At 42.7% G+C, this 20,521-nt stretch overlaps 1 protein-coding gene across 5 annotated transcripts in view; it reads right to left on the reverse strand.

Moving 5' to 3' along the window:
* Positions 1-20,521, reverse strand: part of MAPKAPK5 (MAPK activated protein kinase 5) — a 51,464-nt gene that overhangs the window by 10,193 nt on the left and 20,750 nt on the right. For 3 of the 5 annotated variants that reach the window (XM_072600430.1, XM_072600429.1, XM_072600434.1), the window contains exons 6-11: positions 19,328-19,417; positions 18,446-18,541; positions 11,527-11,637; positions 10,685-10,765; positions 5,398-5,585; positions 136-256 (exon numbers count right to left, since the gene is read on the reverse strand). In XM_072600430.1, coding sequence (XP_072456531.1) covers positions 136-256; positions 5,398-5,585; positions 10,685-10,765; positions 11,527-11,637; positions 18,446-18,541; positions 19,328-19,417 — 687 coding nt within the window. The remainder of the gene's footprint in view (positions 1-135; positions 257-5,397; positions 5,586-10,684; positions 10,766-11,526; positions 11,638-18,445; positions 18,542-19,327; positions 19,418-20,521) is intronic. The other 2 variants (XM_072600433.1, XM_072600431.1) reach the window with 1 other exon arrangement.

The following is a 20,521-nucleotide window of genomic DNA, read 5'->3' on the forward strand; positions in this document are numbered from 1 at the left end:
AATGTTATCTCTCTGATACATACCACCTGAGTACCAGTATCTCCTAAAAGGATAGCTGACCACAACATGATACTCTGTCCCTACATTCCTGCTAGAACAACCTTTCCCAGAAACAAAAGAGATGTCAGCAAAAACCTTGTCCATCATCAGCTGGGCAGATGGCAACACGTTGTCCAGAGCTTCATTCGAGTTTAGCCAGGGGTGGTCCAACACCCCCTCAATGGTAAGCCGCTCCTCCGGCTTGACCTTCAGCAACCTGTGGGAAGAAGACAAATATATCTGACCTGTCCAGCTGCTAGTGGGAATTCTAATGGAAACAGGTGGCCTAGAGCTGGTTTTCATCCTTCCCAGTGTCTCCTCACCTTCCTCAATTTGCCAGTCAAGCTCACTGAAACTTAAAGTATATAAAAAAACTGTGGCTGAGAAATCAAGAAGTCTCTCCTACTCTACCTTGGGGAATTCCAGTGTCGATACTGCTGTTCCTTCAAGAATCCCCAGTCAATTCACACTGGGGCCAAATTACTAACCTATCATTAGGATCAGCCCCCCTGTGGTTTCAGGTTACAGATGGAGGACTTGGCAGAAGCAGAAAGGATGCACCACAGAGAAAAGGATTTAGTTCAGGTACATTTAGACACCCTCTGAACTTCATGTAGCTCTTCAGAGGCAACCTGAGATGCAAGGTCTAAATTTCTGAATATTAATTATTTTACACAAAGGATGACTACAGTTGAATGGTTATTCTGGCCAATGGTGAGTGCAAATGAGGCTATGGAGGAACAGAGCTGTAAGTAGGACCACAGACTTGCTCTTACTTTCATAGGATGGAGGCAATCTAAAGCTAAACATCAGTATTTCTGAGGGCTGGGCATTAGCATTCAGACTTGGGGAACTGCCCAATAAATTTCTGGTCACCTTTAGCAAACACAGTTGGTTTCTGCTGCATTGCCTCCCAAGGATGAACACAACATAGTTCTTCCACCCAAGTCCTAGTTACCCAGCTGATCTTTCAAAAACGTTATCTGGAATGGCTCTATACTTTGTTATTACATTAATTCCATATTACAGACATCATTTACAACACTTTCTAGACTGCAACTACCAAGAAGTCACCTACAGAGTAAAGATTCCTTTTAGAATCATATGATCACAATTTAGACTCAGAAGGGCCACTAAGTATCATTGAGTCCAATCACTTCATTTTAGAGACAGAGAAACTTAAGGCCCAGACAGATGAAGTGATTTGCCAAGGTCACCCAGGAAATCAGTGGTAAACTGAGGACAGGAATTCAGGTTTTCTGTCTTCAAAGCCAAAGTCCTCTCCCTTAAGCTTTGCTTGCCGACAGGCTAATGTCATTCAAGCAGGTATGAAGGACAAAACTGTCAAGAAATACTACACAGAAGCAACAATAAGTAGACGCAGTTGTTCTAATTTAGGATAACCAGTTTCTCCATGTACATGTCACAATAACATTGTCTAGTGTAAACTGAAGCTAGATCAACAAGTGAGATGCCACGGGAAGAGGCAAATGGGAGTGGCACATACTAGACTTAAGAAAAAGAGCCACTAGAGTAGAACTCTGTAATATTCTTCTAAAATATAAATTACTCTTCTGTATGGTTTTTAAAAACCTTTATCGCCTGACTCCCCCCCCACCTTCCCAGCCTCATTCTACATTATTCCCCTTCATGCACCTGGCAGTCCAGCCAAACTGGCCTTGCTGTTGCATTCTACAAAGCTCTCTCTCCCATCTCTGTGGTTTTGCGTTGACTGTCCTCCCCAAACCTGCAATGCTCTCCCTCCTTGCCCCAACCTCACAAAATCCCTCCTTTAATTCAAGACTCTACTCAAGCACTGTCTTCTACAGGAAGCTTTTCCTGATCCCCCTCCCCCCACCAACTACCTTGTATTTATCTGGATGTTATATACTTCCTTTGTACCTGTTGTTGGGGAGGGAGAGGGGAGAAAATCTAAAATTTATGGAAGTGAATATTGAAAAGTAAAAACAAATAAACTGATAAATTTGGGGAAAAAAATAAAAGAAATGTCTGTTGTCTGTTGACTGGATGATGATGATTCAGACCCAGATGAAATTCCAGGCTTGTCTACTCCATCTATATCCCGAGTAGACATCAGTGGCATGGCATATAACAAGTCTTCCTGGAGAGGCAGTCAGGAGAGCTGTGTCTGTGTACACGCGCACAATTGCTTCATGCAATTTTCATCTATGTGTGTGTATGCATATGTCTGCTTCTCCATCCCTAGAGCATCGTGTGTGCTCAGGCCCTCTCTGATGGCTAAGGGTCAGTCTTCCTAAATGAGGTCAGACTGTGAAAATAAGGTCTACTTGAAACAGCCTAGACTTGCATCTCTATAACAGCAAGAACCTAACCGAGGAAGCTCAGGGCAGAACATAAGCTCTTAGGGATAACAGGTGATTTACTGTGGTCTTTATACTCTCATTACCCAGCTGAAGTGCCTGGCACATAGTAGGAGCTTAATAAAATGCTTGTTGAATTGAACAGAATAGAACAGATTTGAGAATCCCAGACATAAAGCATGGAGATGCATTTCAAAGGCATTATGAAACATATACAGGCATTAAGAGAAGTGGCAAAGATAACTCCATTTTATAGATGAAGAAACAGAGACTCAGCTTTGCTTAAGGCAAAGCAGTGAAAGTAGAGCATGGCACCCAAGACCTTAAGCTACACTATTTTATGCAGAGCTGGGTGAAAAAAAACAAACCTACCTCTAATCTCAAATCCCATCTTCTCCACAAGGCCTTTTTCCTTTGCTCAAGCTGCTAATGCCTTCCCCTCTGAAAAACTTTCCATAACTTTATATATATGAAGCATCTATCAAGTTATCTACATGTTGTTTCCCCATTAGAATGTAAGGTCCTTGAGGGCAAGGAATGGTTTTGCCCTTTTTTGAAGCCTGGCATATAACAAGCACTTGATAAATGAGTTGATGGACTGATTTTCTATAAAATCTCTCAGTTCCTCACAGGGTCATAGAGCTGGAAGACCTCTGTAGCCATAGAGTATACTAGTTCAATCTACATCTGGAGAGGAATATCCAACAAATGATAGACAAGACACCTTGCAAGAAGGCCCGCAGCATGTGTCTGAAGACTCCAAAAAGGAGATAAGCCCACTGCTCTTCAGGCAATTCACTGCCTTTCTGGACAGCTCTAACGACGCGTCACCATTCTCCTCTTTCCTTCTGTCAAAACCCAGGATAACAGCTGACCTTCTTCAATCCTGTACCACCTCTCATTTCCAGGGACTTTTCAAGATCACTGATGGTTGCTTAGCTAGTACATCCCTCAATTCTATCAGCATCTTTAGAGTTCATCTGGGCCAGGTGACTTAAAAGTCATCCAACGCTACTAAGTGTTTTCTTATTATTGCCTTATCTGTTTAGGGTTTAGGTTCCCTTTTAGCTATTTTCTGGCTTTTCCTGTCCAAAGAATACACTCCTTAGCAGAGAAAACAGAAAAAAAACAAGAACAAGTATTTCTATGTTGTTATCATCATCCACCATCAGCAATGGTCAAGGCCCCTCTTAGATCTGTTTCCCCAACACATCACTATCACTAAGCCAATGATCTGTGATAAACATCATTAAAAACCCCACACTAGCCATGGACAAGCTTCAGTTCAACAAGCATTTAGGAAGCATCTCTTCTATAAGTGTTCTGGTATAACAGACAGAGGACTGGACTAGGTCAGAAAGATCTGGTTCAATCCCTGCCTCTGACATATGCTGGCTTGTATGACCAAGACTAGGGAGTAACAAACTCTCAGTGCCCTAGGAACACTCTAAGACACAAATCGATTGTTGCTATGCTTATGTAGAAGGAATTTCCAAACCAAGAGATTCCTAGACACTGATGAAACCAAAAAATAAACAATTAATTAAGGCATGCTTTGCTGTGCAGACAAACAAGTCCTGGTCTTCCAAGAATTTACATTCTATTGGATATAACTTAGACTTGCCTGAGGCTAGGTAAGAAGTTAAGTGGATTGCTCATGGTCACAGAGGAAGGATTTGAACCCAGGTCTTCTGGATCCAAGTTCTGCTCTCTGTTCAATAGCTAGACCGCCTTAAGGACATCCAGCTCAGAAGCCAAACAGTATTGAAAGTGGTTCTCAGGAGGCCCTATGGAAGAGGAGGCACTACAGGCTATTTAAGATCTAGCTTTGGTTTTTCCAAGTCCTCTTCTGTTGCCCACAGCATCCTGTCCAAACTTGGCCCAATGTGACCATCAGCACTGGCGACTCCACTCTTCCTGCACCATGTCACTTACTTTTCTGTTCATCCTCTCTGGCCTGTCCTGCTTCAATCATCTCTTAATCAAAATTGGAAGAAAAACCTGGGAGATTGTATCTGAAGAGAGTAGAGTCAGGAGATCACGTCTGACTCTTCATGACAACATCTGGGATTTTCTTGGCAGAGATACTGGAGTGGTTTGCCATTTCCTTCTCCAGCTCATTTCACAGATGAAGAGAGTGAGGCCAACAGGGTGAAGTAACTTACCCAGGGTCCCATAGCTAGTAAGTGTCAGAGACTGGACTTGAACTCAGGTCTTCTGGACTCCAGGCCCAGCACTCTATCTACTGTACCACTGAGCTGCCTTTCCAAATCTTAAAGAACGATATAAACATCAGCTCTTATGTACTGCAAAAGAGGGACTGGACTTGTTCTGCTCAGACCTGAGGACAGAACTCAGAACAAGGGGGGAAGCTTTAGAGAGGCTGGTTTTCAGTTCAATGTAGGGAAAAAAAACTTACTCAAATCATGGCATTCGAAAGTAGAACAGGCCAGCTAGGAAGAGGCAGGCCTGGAAGCCCTGCTGCCAGGGGGTCCATACAGGGAGCCTCTGGGAATGGGAGGCAGGGGAGAAAAGCCAAAGCTTTGAAGCCGACCAGAGCAGGGCAGCCCCTAACTATACTTCCAGCCTCAGGGAAACAGGAAGCTTTATTTTTTTTTTAAAGTGGAATAAGCTGCCTGAGTAGAGAGTGAGCCTCTGGTCACTACAGATCTCCAAACAAATGACAGATATGACCATATTGGTGATAATATAAAGGGTATTTGTCCTTGTGTATGGCTTGGACTAAATGGCCCCTGGCATGTCTTTTCTAACTCGGTGATTCTGGGTTTCTGGCCTCAAGCAAAGCATTAAGAGTGACAAAGGAAATTCCAAGGGTTGTGGAAAAACACATTTTGAGTTACTTGGGCTCATCATCCCTCCACAGCAGTGGGAGGCCATACCAAGGATCCCGCCCCACTCCGTCCCACCAACACCAGCCCCCCCCACCCTCCCCAGGCCCTCTGATCTGCTCAAATGATAACAGAGAAGTAACAGAACAAAGCCTCTGTGGACTCACTTTCTCACAATGTCTTTGGCCATCTCTGAGATCTGGCTCCACTCTTCCTCAGGAAACTCAAAGCTTCCTGTCATGATCTTTCTCCGCATGTCCTTTGGAATTGTCCGGCTGTGGTGTTTGGAGTAAAAAGGTGGGTAGCCGCACAGCATCACATAAATGATCACCCCCAAGGACCACAAGTCACAGCTCTGAAAGCAAGGAGAGGGTCACTTTGGGGCACAACGGGGGATGGAGAAGAGCCAGGAAACAAACCTCACATGACCTGCAGCAAGCAGCTACCTGGAATGCATTGAGCTGGTCTGGCCTGTAGGTAATCACCTCTGGAGAAAAATGCTCCCAGCTCCTAAGACAGCAAACTTTTCTATTCAAAGTATTTATTTTCATGCAGCCAAAGCAAAGACACAAAATACATTCAGTTCAACAAGCATTTATTACAAGCTGCTCCAGGTGGAAAATGTAAATGATGTCACATGTCTTCCCTTTGGCCAGCCTCAAAGCACATGTTTAACCACCAGCCTAGACTGAGATGGAAGATACAATCCTTTTCCTGGTGCATAAGGGTCCTGCTGGGGGAAGAAAAGATACTTGACCTTAACAATCAACACAAGTGATTTCTGAAAGGGGCTAACAAGGTAGCTCCGGGTACATCTTAGAGACCTTGTGAATGAGCACCCAGTCAGCCGTCACCAAGGTTATCATAAATGGCAAGGGTTGGGATGCAGAGGATCTGGGTTTGAATCCTAGCTCAGCCACGTGCTAGCCATGTGACCTTGGACAAGTCATTTCCTGTGTTTGTGCCTCAGTTTCTTCATCTGTAAAATGAGGGAGCTGGACTAGATGTCCTTTAAGGATTCTCCCGGTCTTAAGTCTGATACTGAGCAAACATCCTTCCTGGGCCTTCCTGCACAGATGGACACATTCTGACAAAAACAGAGCTGTTCTCTGGTAAGTACATCACCGGAGACAGGGCAAGTCCTGGGCTCTGGCCAAGGGGACTCACTCTCTTCTTCCAGACAGTCTCAGCCGTCTCTGGACCCCCACGATGGCTCCCACATGACTTTGTCCTGTCATACAAGATGGAATCTGCCCCCATCCCCACAACGAGCCCTTCTCTTAGAACAGCAAAAATGAGAACAGGTCATGCTGCAGCACTTGAAGGTCTGCAAAGGTCTACACATGCTCTCCGGGAGGCTTCCCAGCAGTCCCACCTGGGGGAGGTGGGTTTCAGGTTTCCCCAATAGAAAAAAAAAAAAAGAAACCAAAAGGCCTTCCTTGGATCTATTCACCCCAAGCAGCCAATGCTTCATTTCGTGTCCCTCTCCCTTCCCAGTCAGACATCTCGAAGAAGGTGCCTGCCCTTGGTGACCACTTCCTGACCAACTGCTCTATACTCCTCAAGTACTTTCCCTGCCACACCTTTCCTTACCTGTGCCCAGCACTGCCTCCTTCCTCCTCTCCACTTCTGAATTCTTAACTTTAAAAAAAAGCCCAACTCGAATATCACCTGTTCAATAAAGTTTTTTCTGATTCCTTAGAGGTTAATGGCTTTCTCCCACAAACCTCACACATAACCGTGTGTGAGGCAGCCGGGCCTGGAATCAGGAAAATCCAGCCTCCAATACCTCCTAGCTGTGGGACACTGAGTGACTCACTTCCCTGCTGTCTGCCTCATGTGTAAAATGAGGAAGAACAAAGGAGATACTACTGATAAAGCACTTAGCACAGTGCCTGGCACAAAGGAGGTGCTATATTGTACTGTATATTGTAAGCTTCCTGAGAGCAAATATTATGTGTTATCGAAATTTTGCATCTCCTCTAGTACTATGTTCTGCAAACAGCAAGCACTTTATAAATAACGTACAACAGAAGCCTAAACTTAGAGCTAGAAGTCACCTCGTCCAACCACCTCACGAGGAAAAGGAAGCCACAAAAAGTAAAGGTCACACAGGGAGTGAGGGACAGAGCATTCTTCACACTTCATCATGCCTGGGAGGCCCAGCTCTCCCCTCTGGGAGTAGCAGCAGCACCTGGTGGTGCCTCGGCTCCTTTATCCATAGGATGCAGGGGCTGGATTAGAGGCTGTCGAGGTGAGTCTCGGCTTTGGCCTTGTCCAACTCTAAATAGTTACTGAACAGATTACTAGAACCAACCAGCCTTGTTCTTGGTGCCTAGGCAAGGTAAAAGAACAATTCTCCTTCTGGATAACACAGTCCTCCCAGCCGTCCTCAGCACCTGGGATCCACATGGTCTGCAGAGGTCACCTCTCTAGGCAAAGCAAGCCAGTGTGAATGCCACAATGGGACCAGCTCCCCCATACCTGGCCTCTCAGGGCTCTTCGGAGATGGCTCAGTTCAACAGAGTTTCAGGCACTGTTTCAGAAGCTCTTGACAGTAGAGAGAAGGGACTGCCTCTTTTCATACCCATTAGGCTACCTACCCCGCTGAGAAGACAAAGGGAAGGCAAATGGAGGCTCTTCCTTAAGACCTTTTAGGATTAATTTTTCTATCAAGCTGACCTACCACATGAGAACTCCTCAGCCCTGGAAACACTAACCAGGTCTGCCCAAGGGGGTCTGTCTCCCTCTAGGGAAGGGATAAGATGGGATCTTCCACCCAGCTAATGGCCTGGCCCAAATGTCACTGTTCTCCAAAGGCACTTTCATTGTAAAATGAATTGAGATGGTATCGTAAGGCTGACTTCTGTCAGTTTTACTGAGTTTTTTCTTTCTTTTTTCTTTAAAAATGATATTTTTAAATGACATGATCCTCTGGAAAGAGGGAGGAGAGGAATATTAGGGGAAATTTTAATGATGCAAAAACTCAAAAGCTAGCAAACAACATTTATCTTAAATAGATACAGATATATAGATACATGTATCTCTATATTAAGATAAATGTATATGAAAATGTATTTTAAGATGTTATTGCTATCTTATTTTTTATATCATCAAAATTATATGTATTTAATATATACAAAAACTACATATATATTATATATATCTTGATGATGTAAAAGAACTAAAGACAGGTGTACAAATGCATATATACATATATATCGCGCATACCAAACGAGAATTTCTATTGAGCTCCTGAGGTGCCCCATCAACCCACATGAGGTCCCAAATTTAAGAATATGAGTGAAGAACTCTTGAATCTCCTCAGCACAGTGCTGCATTAAATCTTGGTCACCATCAATTTGATATTTTATTAAGAATAACGAACCCCTGAGAGAAACAGGTTCAAATCATTATTCCATACTCCCTGGAGAAGGCAAGGTCAAACATCAAAGATTTGAGTTTTGTGCCCCTGCAATGCGAGTGCTAGATTCTAATGATGGATGTGGGTCTATTGTCCCTGCTATACTGTATGCTCCAAGGGCAGGCCAAGCTCTCCCTAACGCCACGCTCTGAACCCAGTAAGCACTCAATAAGCAGTCATCAAGACAGGCAGTTCAGGGCCCACATGACACAGGATCTCCAATGATATTCAAGTCCTTTGCACCAGGGGAGTCAAACTAAAATAAGAAGAGGGGATCTACCCCACAGTGAGTTGGAAAGCACCAAAACAACATTATCAATGTGCTGTATTTCTATTTCCTTTCTTAAACATTTCCCAATGGTTCAGGTCACCCCAGGGGCTCTGCTGGCTCCCTTTGGTCAGGGGGGACAGTAAGGCCTCTACAGTATCTCATCTGCAGCACAGTGCCTGGAACACAGGAGGCACCAATAAATGCCTGGTGATTGATTAACTTAGGTTGTGTCTATATGACAGTTAACTGTTGATCTAATCTGTCAAAAGTTCAGTTAGTTTGGATGTTTAACTCTCTTGTAGACAACAACCAACCAACCATTTATTCTGTATGTACCCATATTTTCCCAGGTTGTTATCCCTGATAGAATATAAGTTCCCCGAGGGTGGAGGTTATTTTACCCTTGTGTTGGTCTGTGTGTGTGTGTTCGTCCTTCATTGCTGAAGAAGACAATGCCATCAGAGAAATGATGACATGACTTTCTATTCTGTGCCTAGCACACACTAGCTACTTTATGAATGCTTCTTCACGAACTGATTGGATAGGCAACCTTGATGTTGGACAAAAGACCCCAAGGCTAACTGTGCAACGACTGTAGTGACTGGATGTTCTGAGTGACACATGGGGTGTTTGCTATATCAGTGACTCGATGATGAACACAGGTTACGGGATGACAGACACAGGACCCTGGAATCTTCAGGCTGGAAGGGACCTAAGAGATTCTCCCATTCAAGCTCTGGATTTGGACAGCCCCAAAGGTAAACGACTTGATCAAGGTCATGGTAAATGGTAAAGCTAGGACTGAACCCCGGATCTTCGGAAACCCCAAGTGTGGCTCCTCCTGTCCTACTACACTGTCTCCTTCCATCCTGAAGGTCCCAGGAACCTTACGGGCTCCACTAACAGTAGCCACTTCAGGAGTTTCCTCATACCCCTATCTCTGTATGGAGGTAGAGCAGTTATTCCCAAAGTCTGGTCTGCACTACAGACCATTGGGCTTGGGAGTAGAAAAGATTCGAGTTCAAATTTCACTTTAGTCACTTAACTGTGGGATGTTGGGCAACTCACTCTCTCTGAGTCTGTTTCCTCATCTGTACACACTGAGGGGTTGGAATGGGCAGCCTCAAAGGTCCCTCCCAGCTCTAGAGCTCCAATCCTATGATGATCCTCAGAACAAGAGATTCTCTTATATAATTGTCTTCAATACCTCAAGGACTGGTAATTTCATTGGCGTGGGCAATCCAAAGGTGACACTTGCATAAGTGCCTGCATGTCTATAACATGGAAACTGCCACCCTTATTTTTGGCACAAATCCCTCTGTTATCTTTCAGAAAACATCAGACAGCCCATCATTAACGTCTCATCAAAAGTAGTTTCAGTCTTCCTGTTCATTTTGAACTAACAAAAAGGAGGAGTGTCAATGAAAGTAGCTGAGGGATCTTTCGACCCAAAAAGAGGAGTCCTCAAAAATGCTTAAGAAGCACAGCTCTAGAACAGAAGCCAAAAGGGCACAACATAAACAAAGGGCAACCAAGTGAGAACTCCACTCCCACAGAAAAACACCAAGAGCCTTCAAGTGAACCACAGCCAGTGGGCCCTCCCATGGAAATTCCATTGCTTTGTATCACACATGAGGCAACAGGCAAAAATGGTAGAACCCTCCCAGGCCTCAGCTCCAGGCTCTTTCTGGTAGACACCAAAAGTGACTAACTCTCTGCATAAGGAGATGGCCAAGAGAGGTACATCCCAGAAGCTTACCTTATTGTAAGTGTAGGGTGTGGGCGAGGTAGGTATGATCCCAGACTTCTCTTTTTGATGCCTTCTTTGTGCCTCCAATACCTGGTGGACCAAGTCAAAAGCAGAAAAGTCATCACTGACCACAAACGCCATTCACCTTGACCTTAGGACTTCTAGGAAGGTCACAGGGTCAAACAACTGCTAACTAGAAAGGTCAAATCTGGCTTTGGTCAGCTTCTTAGTCATACACATCTCTCAAGTCTGCAAGGTTAGGATCTGGTTGGGAAAGTTCATCTCTCCAAAAAAAAGTCTTGCTGTATGGGGAGCAAATTGTAATCATATTCTGCTACATAAATTATTATCAGTGTTTATTCTACTGAGAAATCTATATGAACTGCTCTGAGCCTATTCCCAGGCTGCTGGGATGTGAGCAAGGATGCCTTTCCTTGCAGACACATCACAACTCCCTGCACAAGGGGACGGGGATGATGGCACTTCTTTCATAGGCACCATTCTCCGGATTTAAACCTGGGCAGATCAACCACCTGGACCAACCGCATCATTCTGCAGATGCAGATGTCTGAGGGCCAGAGAAGGAAAGTCCCTTTCTTGAGGTCAGTTAGGAAGTAGCAGAGATAGATTCACAGCCATGTTCTCTAACTCCAAATTTCGTGTTTTTGCTATCTTTTTCTGGGGAAGTATTCACTTTTTCAGGCTCCTTAGAGCCCATTCCTAGGTGATGGGACAACAAGCCTCTGCCAAAGTCATGTGAAAAAGCGAACCCATCTCTAAAAATGGACAGAATCAGATCTTTGAAAACCAAAAGAAGAGAAACCTGGATGGAATCAATGAGTTTGATTCACCAGCCCCAGATGAAGTCCTTCCTGGGCTCCTGAAAGACTTGGAGTTTGTGACTGCTCGGAGCTGAAGGAACATGGAGAAGGAATGATGTTTCCCAGAAATACTGACTGGATCTTCAAAAAGAGAAAGACAAGTGGAGTCAGAAAACTATGGGCTGCTGAGTCTGACTTTGATTCCTTGCAAACCTCCAAATGTATAATTAAAAGAATAGTTTGTGATCATTTTGAAAGTGAGATTATCACTAATAGAGCAGAACGGCCTATCATCAAAACAGGTCATACTAAACTAACTTCACTTATTCTTTATAAGATTACATGACTGGAAGATCAGTGCAGTGCTGTGTATGCTCCTGAGTCTGGCACTGCGCAGGCAGTTAATAAATATTGGTTCATTACTTGATTGATCCCTGATTAATTTAGAAAGACATTCACGTTATCCTTGTGGATGAGAGGGAGAGATGCAAACTGGACAATCAGGTGTATTAAGATCCAACGAAACGATTAGACACGAAGAAGAGTTGTTGTTGTTGTTGTTGAGTCATTTCAGTCGTAGCTAACTCTCTGTGACCCCATTTGGGGGTTTTCTTGGCAGAGATACTGGAGTAGTTTGCCATTTCCTTCTCCAGCTCATTTTACAGACGAGGAAACTGAGACAAACAGGGTGACATGACTTGCCCAGGGTCACACAGGGTGTCTGAAGCCAGATTTGAACTCATAAAGATGAGTCTCCCTGATTCCAAGCCCAGTGCTCTATCCCCTGTGCCACTTAACTGTCCTTCGAAGAGAACAGGAAGGAGCAACTTGCAAGAGGAGGGAAGGGAGCTGACCATGGTGAACTGACTGGAAGCCAGGTCACATGAAGAAAATCAATTAAAGGCACTAACCTAAAGAGAGAAAACTCAGTAGGGACATCACAGCTGTCTTCAAGTATGGAAGGATTTTAATGGGAAGGAAGCACTGGATGTGTTCACAGAATTAGTGGGCAGAACTTACAGCAATGGGGGGAAGTTAGAGGTTTATGCTTGATGTAAAAAAACAAAACTTGCTAACAATCAGAGTTACCCCCAATGTGGATGGAGTTGTCTCAAGAGGGAGTGGTTCCTGTCAATAGGTCTCCTGCAAAGATGACCACCTACTGGGGATGTGGCAAAGAGGATGCTTGGTCACATACAGGTTAGATTTTGACCAAGAATTCCATGAGGAAGCACAGAGCCCAAGAAGATCAAAGATAGGAAGAAAGGCCAATAAAGAGGCAGAGCAGCTCTCAGGAGATGGCCCTCAATTAAGGAACAGCTAACCAAACTGGTCTATGAGTGTAATGGATTATTACTACTCTATAAGAAATGAGGGCAGCTGGGTGGGAAAGTGGATAGAGTGCCAGGCCTAGAGTCATCTTCCCAAGCTGAAATATGGCCTAAGATCATTACTAGCTGGGCAGCCCTGGGCAAGTCACTTCACCATGTTTGCCTCAGTTTCCTCATCTGTAAAATGATCTGTAGAAGGAAATGGCAAATCACTCCAGTATCTCTGCCAAGAAAACCCCAAGTGGGGTCACAAAGAGTCGGACATGACTGAAAATGACTGAAGAACAAGAAGAAGAAATATGATAAATACAGATAAACTTGGTAAGATTTATATGAACTAATGCAGAAAAGAGTATGAAGAACCAAGAAAACACACAAAATGATGACAACAATGTAAATGGAAAGAAAAAAAGCCAATTAAAGGTTCTGTAATTATAATGAACCTAGGAAAGAGAGCCTCCCATTCTTTGCCATGGCAGGAGGATATGGGGGGGGAGAATTCCATATACCATCTTGGTTAATTTTGCAGAACTATTTCTTCTCTTCCCTCCTTTTATTCTTTGTTATACAAGATGCCTTACTGTGTAGGAAATGAATTAGAAATGAAAGTGACAGGAAAAAACAAAAGGATATGAACTGGATCTGTGATTCAGTGGGGAACTCCCAGGTGAAGAAAATCCCTCTACCAATGCGGGTAAGACACTTTCTACACAACAGTTCTTACAGCAGGAGTTCTGAACTTGGGGTCCATGAAGATTTTTTAAACTATCTGATAACTGTATTTCAATGTAATTGGTTTCCTCTCTAACCCTATGCATTTTATATATTTAAAAAAGTAATTCTAAGAAGGGTCCACAAGCATCACCAGACTGCCCAAGGGGTCCAGGACCCAAAATTGGTTAATAATCCCTGACTCAGAAAATTACCCAGGGTTACACAGTCAGAAGGTCAGGGGCAGAATGTGAATCCAGGTCCTTCTGGTTCAGAGTCCAGGTCTCTAACCACTATCATTATGCAGCTGTCTCTCCAACAAACAACAAAAAGTACCCTTAAAAAATGTTTTTAAAAAACATGATTTGAGAGAAATATTAATTGCTCATGAGTAGCAGGCCCAGCCAATATTTTTTAAAATGACAATATTACCCAAATTAATTATAAAAGCATTACTTTATGGAGCTGGAAAAAAATAATGTCAAAATTCATCTGAAGAAATAAAAAGATCAGGAACCTCAATGAAAATAATGGAAAAGAAAAAAAGGAAATTTAGCAATGCCAGATCTCAAATCATACCTCAAAACAGTAATCATCAAAATGATTTACTACTGGTCAAAAAAGAGAGATCGATCATTTTAAGAGATTAGGTTCACAATACTCAGAGGCAAACTAATGCAGTGGCCTAATATCTGAAAGACCCAGAGACCACAATTACTTGCATAGAACCATTCAACAAAATCTAATAAGAAAACTCGAAAACAGTCTAATGTAAAACTGGTACAGATCAACATCTCATACCACATACCAAGATAAGTTCCAAATGGACACATGGTTTAGATATAAAGGGTGACATCAGAAACAAATTAGAGGAGCAAAGAGGGAATCACCTTTCAAATCTATGGACAGGGAAACAACTCATGACCAAACAGGATTGAATCACAGAAAATAAAAATTTCAATTACATAAAAATTTAAAGTTTTTGCACAAACAAAACCAATGTAGCTAAAATTAGAATGGAAGAATGTAACCAGGAAAAATATAGATTCTCCAATAAAGGCCTCATTTCCAAGATACATAAGGAACTAATTTAAATTCATTTAATAAGAATCATTCCCCAAATAATAAATGGTCAAAGGGATATGAACAAGCAGTTTTCAGAGGAACAAATCTAAGCTATTAAGAGTCATGTGAAAATATGTTCCTATTTACTAATAACTGGAGAGGTGGATTTCAAGCAACTTTGAGGTTCTACCTCATACCCCTTAGGTTAGTAAAGGTGACAAAACAAGAAAATGAGAAGTGCTGAAGGAGTTGGAGGGAAATATACACTTTAATGTACTCCTGATAGAGTTGTGAACTGACCTAGCCATTCTGGAAAGCATTATCACCTACACTCCAAAGAAATCAAAGAAAGAGGAAAAGGATTCTTATGTACAAAAATATTTAAAGCAACTCTTTTTGTAGTGGCAAAGAACTAGAAACTAAAGAGATGCCCATCAATTGGAAAATGGTATCAAATTGTAATAAAATATTATTGTGACATAAGAAATGATGAAAGGGAAAGTTTCAGAGAAACCTGAGAAGACTTGAAATGATGCAGAAGGAAGTGAACTGAACCAGGAGAACAATTTTTATAGTAACAAAACAAACAACTGTGAAAGACTTTTAAGAGCTCTGATCAATGCACAGGTCAACCTCAATTGCAAAGGACCACAAGCAAGCGTGATGCCCATCTTCTTACAAAGAGGTGACAGACTTAGGGCAGACTGAGACATATTTTTTGACATTGTCAATGCAAGAATTTGTCTTGCTTCACTACATATCTGTTAAAAGGGTTGTTTTTCTCCCCTATTGGAAGAGGTGATAAGAGGGGAAGAAAATGGATTTTTATTCATTAAAAAAATTTAATTTAAAAAAAGATATGTTTTAAATTGGATGGTATCTAAGGTCCCTTCCACCTTTGAGATTTTATGGGTATTAAAAATAAGCTGATGTACAGGAAAGTGGGGGAGAAGGGGATAAGCAGGGTGGGGGAGATGATGGAAGAGAGGGCAATGGGAGGAGGGAGCAATTAAAAGTCAACACTCTTGGGAGGGACAAGGTCAAAAGTGAGAATAGAAGAACTAGGGGCAGAGTAGGATGGAGGGAAATATAGTGAGTCTTACACAACATGACTATTATGGAAGTTATTTGCAAAACTACACATATATGGCCTATACTGAATTACTCGCCTTCCCAGTGGGGATGGGTGGGGAGGGAGGGAGGAAGAAAAGTTGGAACTCAAAGTTTTAGGAATAATTGTTGAGTATTGTTCTTGCATACAACTGGGAAATAAGGAATACAGGTAATGGCGTACAGAAATTTATCATGCCCTACAGGACAAATGAGAAGATGGGGATAAGGAAAGAGAAAGATGTTAGAAGGGAGGGCAGATTGGTGGTAGGGGTAATTAGAATGCTTGGAGTTTTGGGGTGGGGGAGGGGAGAGATGGGGAGAAAATTTGGAACTTAAAATTTTGAGGAAATGATTGTTGCAAACTTAAAATAAATAAATAAACTAAAAAAATAAGCTGACGAAAATTTGGGGCCCCATTTTAGAGAAAAACCTCCATGAAGAAGGGGGAGTCAGTAAGGAATGAGCTTAATTGTATCCCCAAAATATTTTCTTTCAATCAAATGAACAAAGCTTATCAACACTGTATTACAGAAATCACATACTTAGAAGTAACAATGAGAGTGCATAGCCATGCAGACATTATTCTGGCTGCCCTCCTCCCAAATCCTTTCTGAAGCTTGTTAAATATCTCCTTATTACAGTTCCCCAAACAGTCTACAAACACTCCCAATGTGTTCCGATCAAGAGGAGAGCAGTATTCTGAAGCTGGCCGTTCCCTTACTGCAGATGGACAGCACCCTACCTCTCTTGGGCTGCCATGACCCAGAGCTGAATCCTCAAGAGCTTCATGGCCACTAAGACTTGAACACTTCACTTGCTGCAGCTCCCTGACCTTCTACTTGGGCAGTGATCTTTTAAATTCAAGGGCAGGTCTTTACAGTGAACCCCAATGACTGTCACTTTATGAGAATGGGCCCAAGGCCAACTTGAGCCTGTTGAGATCTTTCTGGATCCTGAATCAACTGTCCATGCCAGCTTTGTGCCACTGGCAAATGTGAGGAGCACACCATCTAGTCTTTCATCTAAGTCATGGGTACAGATGTTCAATGGCCTGGGTCCAAGCAGAGTTGCCCTGGAGACATCTCCCGAAGCTAACAGAAAGCCCCTGATGATTACCCTCTCAGGTCTCATCAATCCATCAGCTCCACCTCTCTCTCTCAATGACTAGCCCATGTTTCTCCGTCCTGTCCACAAAGGTAACATGGGAGATTTTTGTCAAAATACTTTGCTGAAGCCTAGGTAAACTTTATCTCAGCAAGCCACTCATCTCCCACCCTAGTAACTGTCAAAAAAAGGAAATGAAGTTAGTCTGACATGGCCTGCTCCTGAGGAAGTCACACTGGTTCTCTTGGTGATCACCACTTCCCTTGAAAATGCTCTCCACCTCTCCCTTTACTAACACACTCTAGCACTTTGTCAGGCACCGAAATTCAAGTTTACTAACTGGTACATTATATTTTTTGAAAATCAGGATATTAGATCTTCTTCATCCCAGTGCATTCCTCTAAATCTTCACAACCTTCTGTGAAGAGGTCTGTGTCAATGTGGATAGGGGGCTAGACTTGGGTCAGGAAGCCAGGGCTTCAAATTCCACCACTCACAGTGACCAACTGTGTAACTGGGGAAAGTCACTTAAACTCTGAGATCCAGCTTCCACGTCTGAAAAACAGTAACAGTATCTACCTCAAAGACTGCTAGAAGGCTCAGCTGTTATTACTATTATAATGACATTATTTTAAGAATAAAATGTTAATCATCATCATTATCATATTACGTATGTATGATCATACTGCTTACAACTAATTAACTGTCATATAATGGTAATGATATTGTTAATTAGAATTACTGAGGCAGCAAGGTGACACAATAGATAGAGGGCTGGACCTGGAATGAAGAAGACCTGAGATCAACTCTGGTCTCGGACACTAACTGGGTGACCCTGGGAAAGTCACTTTCTCTCTGCCTGCCTCAGCTTCTCCATCTATAAAATGGGGATGATAATAACAGGACCTAACCCCAAGAGTTGTTATGAGGATCAAAATTATTGATATATATATATTTTTATTTACATTATAATGATATAATATTATTGTTAACATAATATGCTATTTACATTTACTATATATACTTATAAAGTGCTTTCTAAACCTTCAAGTGTTTTATAAATGCCATTGTTGCTGCTATTATTTCAAAGATCACAGAGAGTGGTTCAGAAGTGGAATAAAGACTGGATGATTTTAGGGTCAGGGGACCTGGATTCAAAGCCCAGCTCTGCCACCTACCACCACCTTGTTAAGTCTCCAGAGGCTCTTCCAGCTCTAAATTATGCTCCCAGGACCTCTGCTCCAGTTCTTTCCCAATCCGGGAATGGAGCTGGTCCAGACCATCTGCTAAGGGCAGTAAGATGCTCTCCTCTAATCTCCTTACTTGCCTGGTGTTTCAGCCTCCATTAACCATTTGTGTACTAGGCTTTCCTCTCTAAACCAATGATACAGATGAAAACTCACATATGAATTAGAAATTTAACTCAGGTCTAAGTGAAAATCATTCCATTTTTCTCAAGCTAATCCTATGAATAACACCCAAAGGAAACACTAGCCAAACTCTTGGATCTTATTCTAAAAGCTCTCATTTATAAGACAATATGTGTGCATCCTGAGAAGGAAAGAAGGTGATGTCACTTCTTCACATACAAAAATGAGTCTAGGACAGGAAAAGCTCATTCTTACCTGAGGTGCTACGTAGTAAGGGGTGAACTGGGGCGTCATCAAGTCCCCTTGGTCAATTTTGGCAAATCCAAAGTCACACAACTTAACTGGAGCATCCTAAAATGAGGCAAGTGAGACATATCACTTGAAAGTTCTGCCTTGTGTTGGATATCACATCTGGGGTATGAAGGTCCAGGGAAGCAGGGTCTGGGGGGAATAGTTCACCTTACTAATGTAGATTGAGGAATATCTTTACTCCCATACAGTAACTGTAACTGTACCAACCAGGAAAAGAAACAATGGAAAAGTAAGCCTGAAACCAAATGTGTCCCAATCTTAGTGACCTATTACTTGTAACAGAAGACTGAATCCCTGACTGTTTCAGAAAAAGACTGACAGTTAAGTACAAAGTGCTTAATGCTATGCTTAACACTTGTTTTAAGACTTAGAAAAATTTAGAGGGAAATTTTATGCCAGTAGAACAAGTATATAGCAATGAACAGGGTTAAAAAGTTGCTTTTATCAAGTGTTAACAAGCCCAAAATTTTAATTCAAGGCCAAGCAACAGCATTCCCCCTTATACTGACAGGACACATTCCTTCTATCTTCTTCCCTTCCCCCGGCTGGAATCAAGCCTGACTGTGGTCATGGGCTCCCAGCAACTGGCCTCTCTTTCGGGCCAAATATAGCTATGGGAGCCAACGCTGAGTACACAAGATTTCTGAGACCCAGGCCTTCAGTGATATATGTGGGTGCTGGCAAAGGATCAAACCAGGGTTTTGGTACTCCCTGAAGCCTTATGGCCTAAGCCCTCTCTGCCCTCTCACCCCTGAATTTGGCCCATGCAGCCTGAGCTGGGGTTGGAAGAATAACTTGAAATTGTCAAAAAGCCGGGATTCTCACCAAAGAGTTATCCTTGAAGAGCAGATTCTCAGGCTTGAGGTCTCTGTGTGCAATGTTTAGTGAGTGACAGTGCTGCAAAGCCAAAGCTATCTGGAAAAGGGCACAATAAATCAACTGAAATTTAGGAGTGAAAAGGGGCTGCATTCCCCTTGCTTAGTTAGACCTCAGAGGAAAATTAAACAATTAGCCTTTTTCCCAAAATGCAGTACAGACATTTTCAAACAGATTATACTTTTGGAGAAACCCGAAGCAGAGGACATGAAAGAGCAGTCCCACCAAATGAAACCAAGGACTCAGATTTAGCGGTAAGCCGCCAGACACCAACACTGGCAAGCAGAGTGGGCTTGGGCTATGTGCGAAGACCAGCAGGAAGGGAGCACCTGTCAGGCATTGTTCTTTAAAAATGCAAAGCCTCCCTTCATCAGTTGTGCCCTTTTCAGTCCAAGTCGAAGTCCAGAGTAAACAGGGATATTCTTCTGGCGGAGGGCAGTAGCGGCCCCTGAGTCCATTTCAACGTAAGCTTTACAAAGACTTTTCCTCACATCACCCCTGTGAGGTAGATCATAAAAGGATTCTTATTCCTATTTTTTCAGATGAGGAAACTGAGTCTCAGAGAGATGAAGTGACCTGAGCTTGGCTGCCCATGTTTAGAGGCAGGGATTCACACCCACCGCCCTGGATCCAAGTCCTTCTTTCTTCCCACTGCACCATACTGATTTTCCTAGACCCAAGCAATAATAAACAATAGAACTGAGTTCAGAAGGCAGTCACATTCTGTGATCTTCAGGTTCTGACTTTGAAGAAAAAAAATCTGAAACCATCCAGCTTAATTTTTCCATCTGACTTTCCTCCTAGCTCAGGCTAAACGTTGACAAGTTGTTTATATATATATGGGTTTGGGGCAGGAGGCTGGGTTCTGTTGTCTTCAAGATAACCACAGGGCATTCTTTATTCCAAAAGAAATTTTAATGTAAGATTTGTTATGCTAACGGAAGATTTTAAAAAGATATTCAAAGCCGGAGGATAGCATTTCCTAGTTATTCCAAAAATAACATTCCTCTCTGCTGCTCAATGGCATCATGGAAAATTTGGCAGTACTTTCTACTCAGAACTATTTGTGCTGTGAGAAATGATTTTTTCTCCCCTCAGCTGGCCTGAAAACACGACCTCTGAGACTTAGCTTTTCACCTTCTC

This window comes from Notamacropus eugenii, chromosome 4, assembly GCF_028372415.1.
Source record: "Notamacropus eugenii isolate mMacEug1 chromosome 4, mMacEug1.pri_v2, whole genome shotgun sequence".
In the NCBI taxonomy this organism is placed as follows: Eukaryota; Metazoa; Chordata; class Mammalia; order Diprotodontia; family Macropodidae; genus Notamacropus; species Notamacropus eugenii.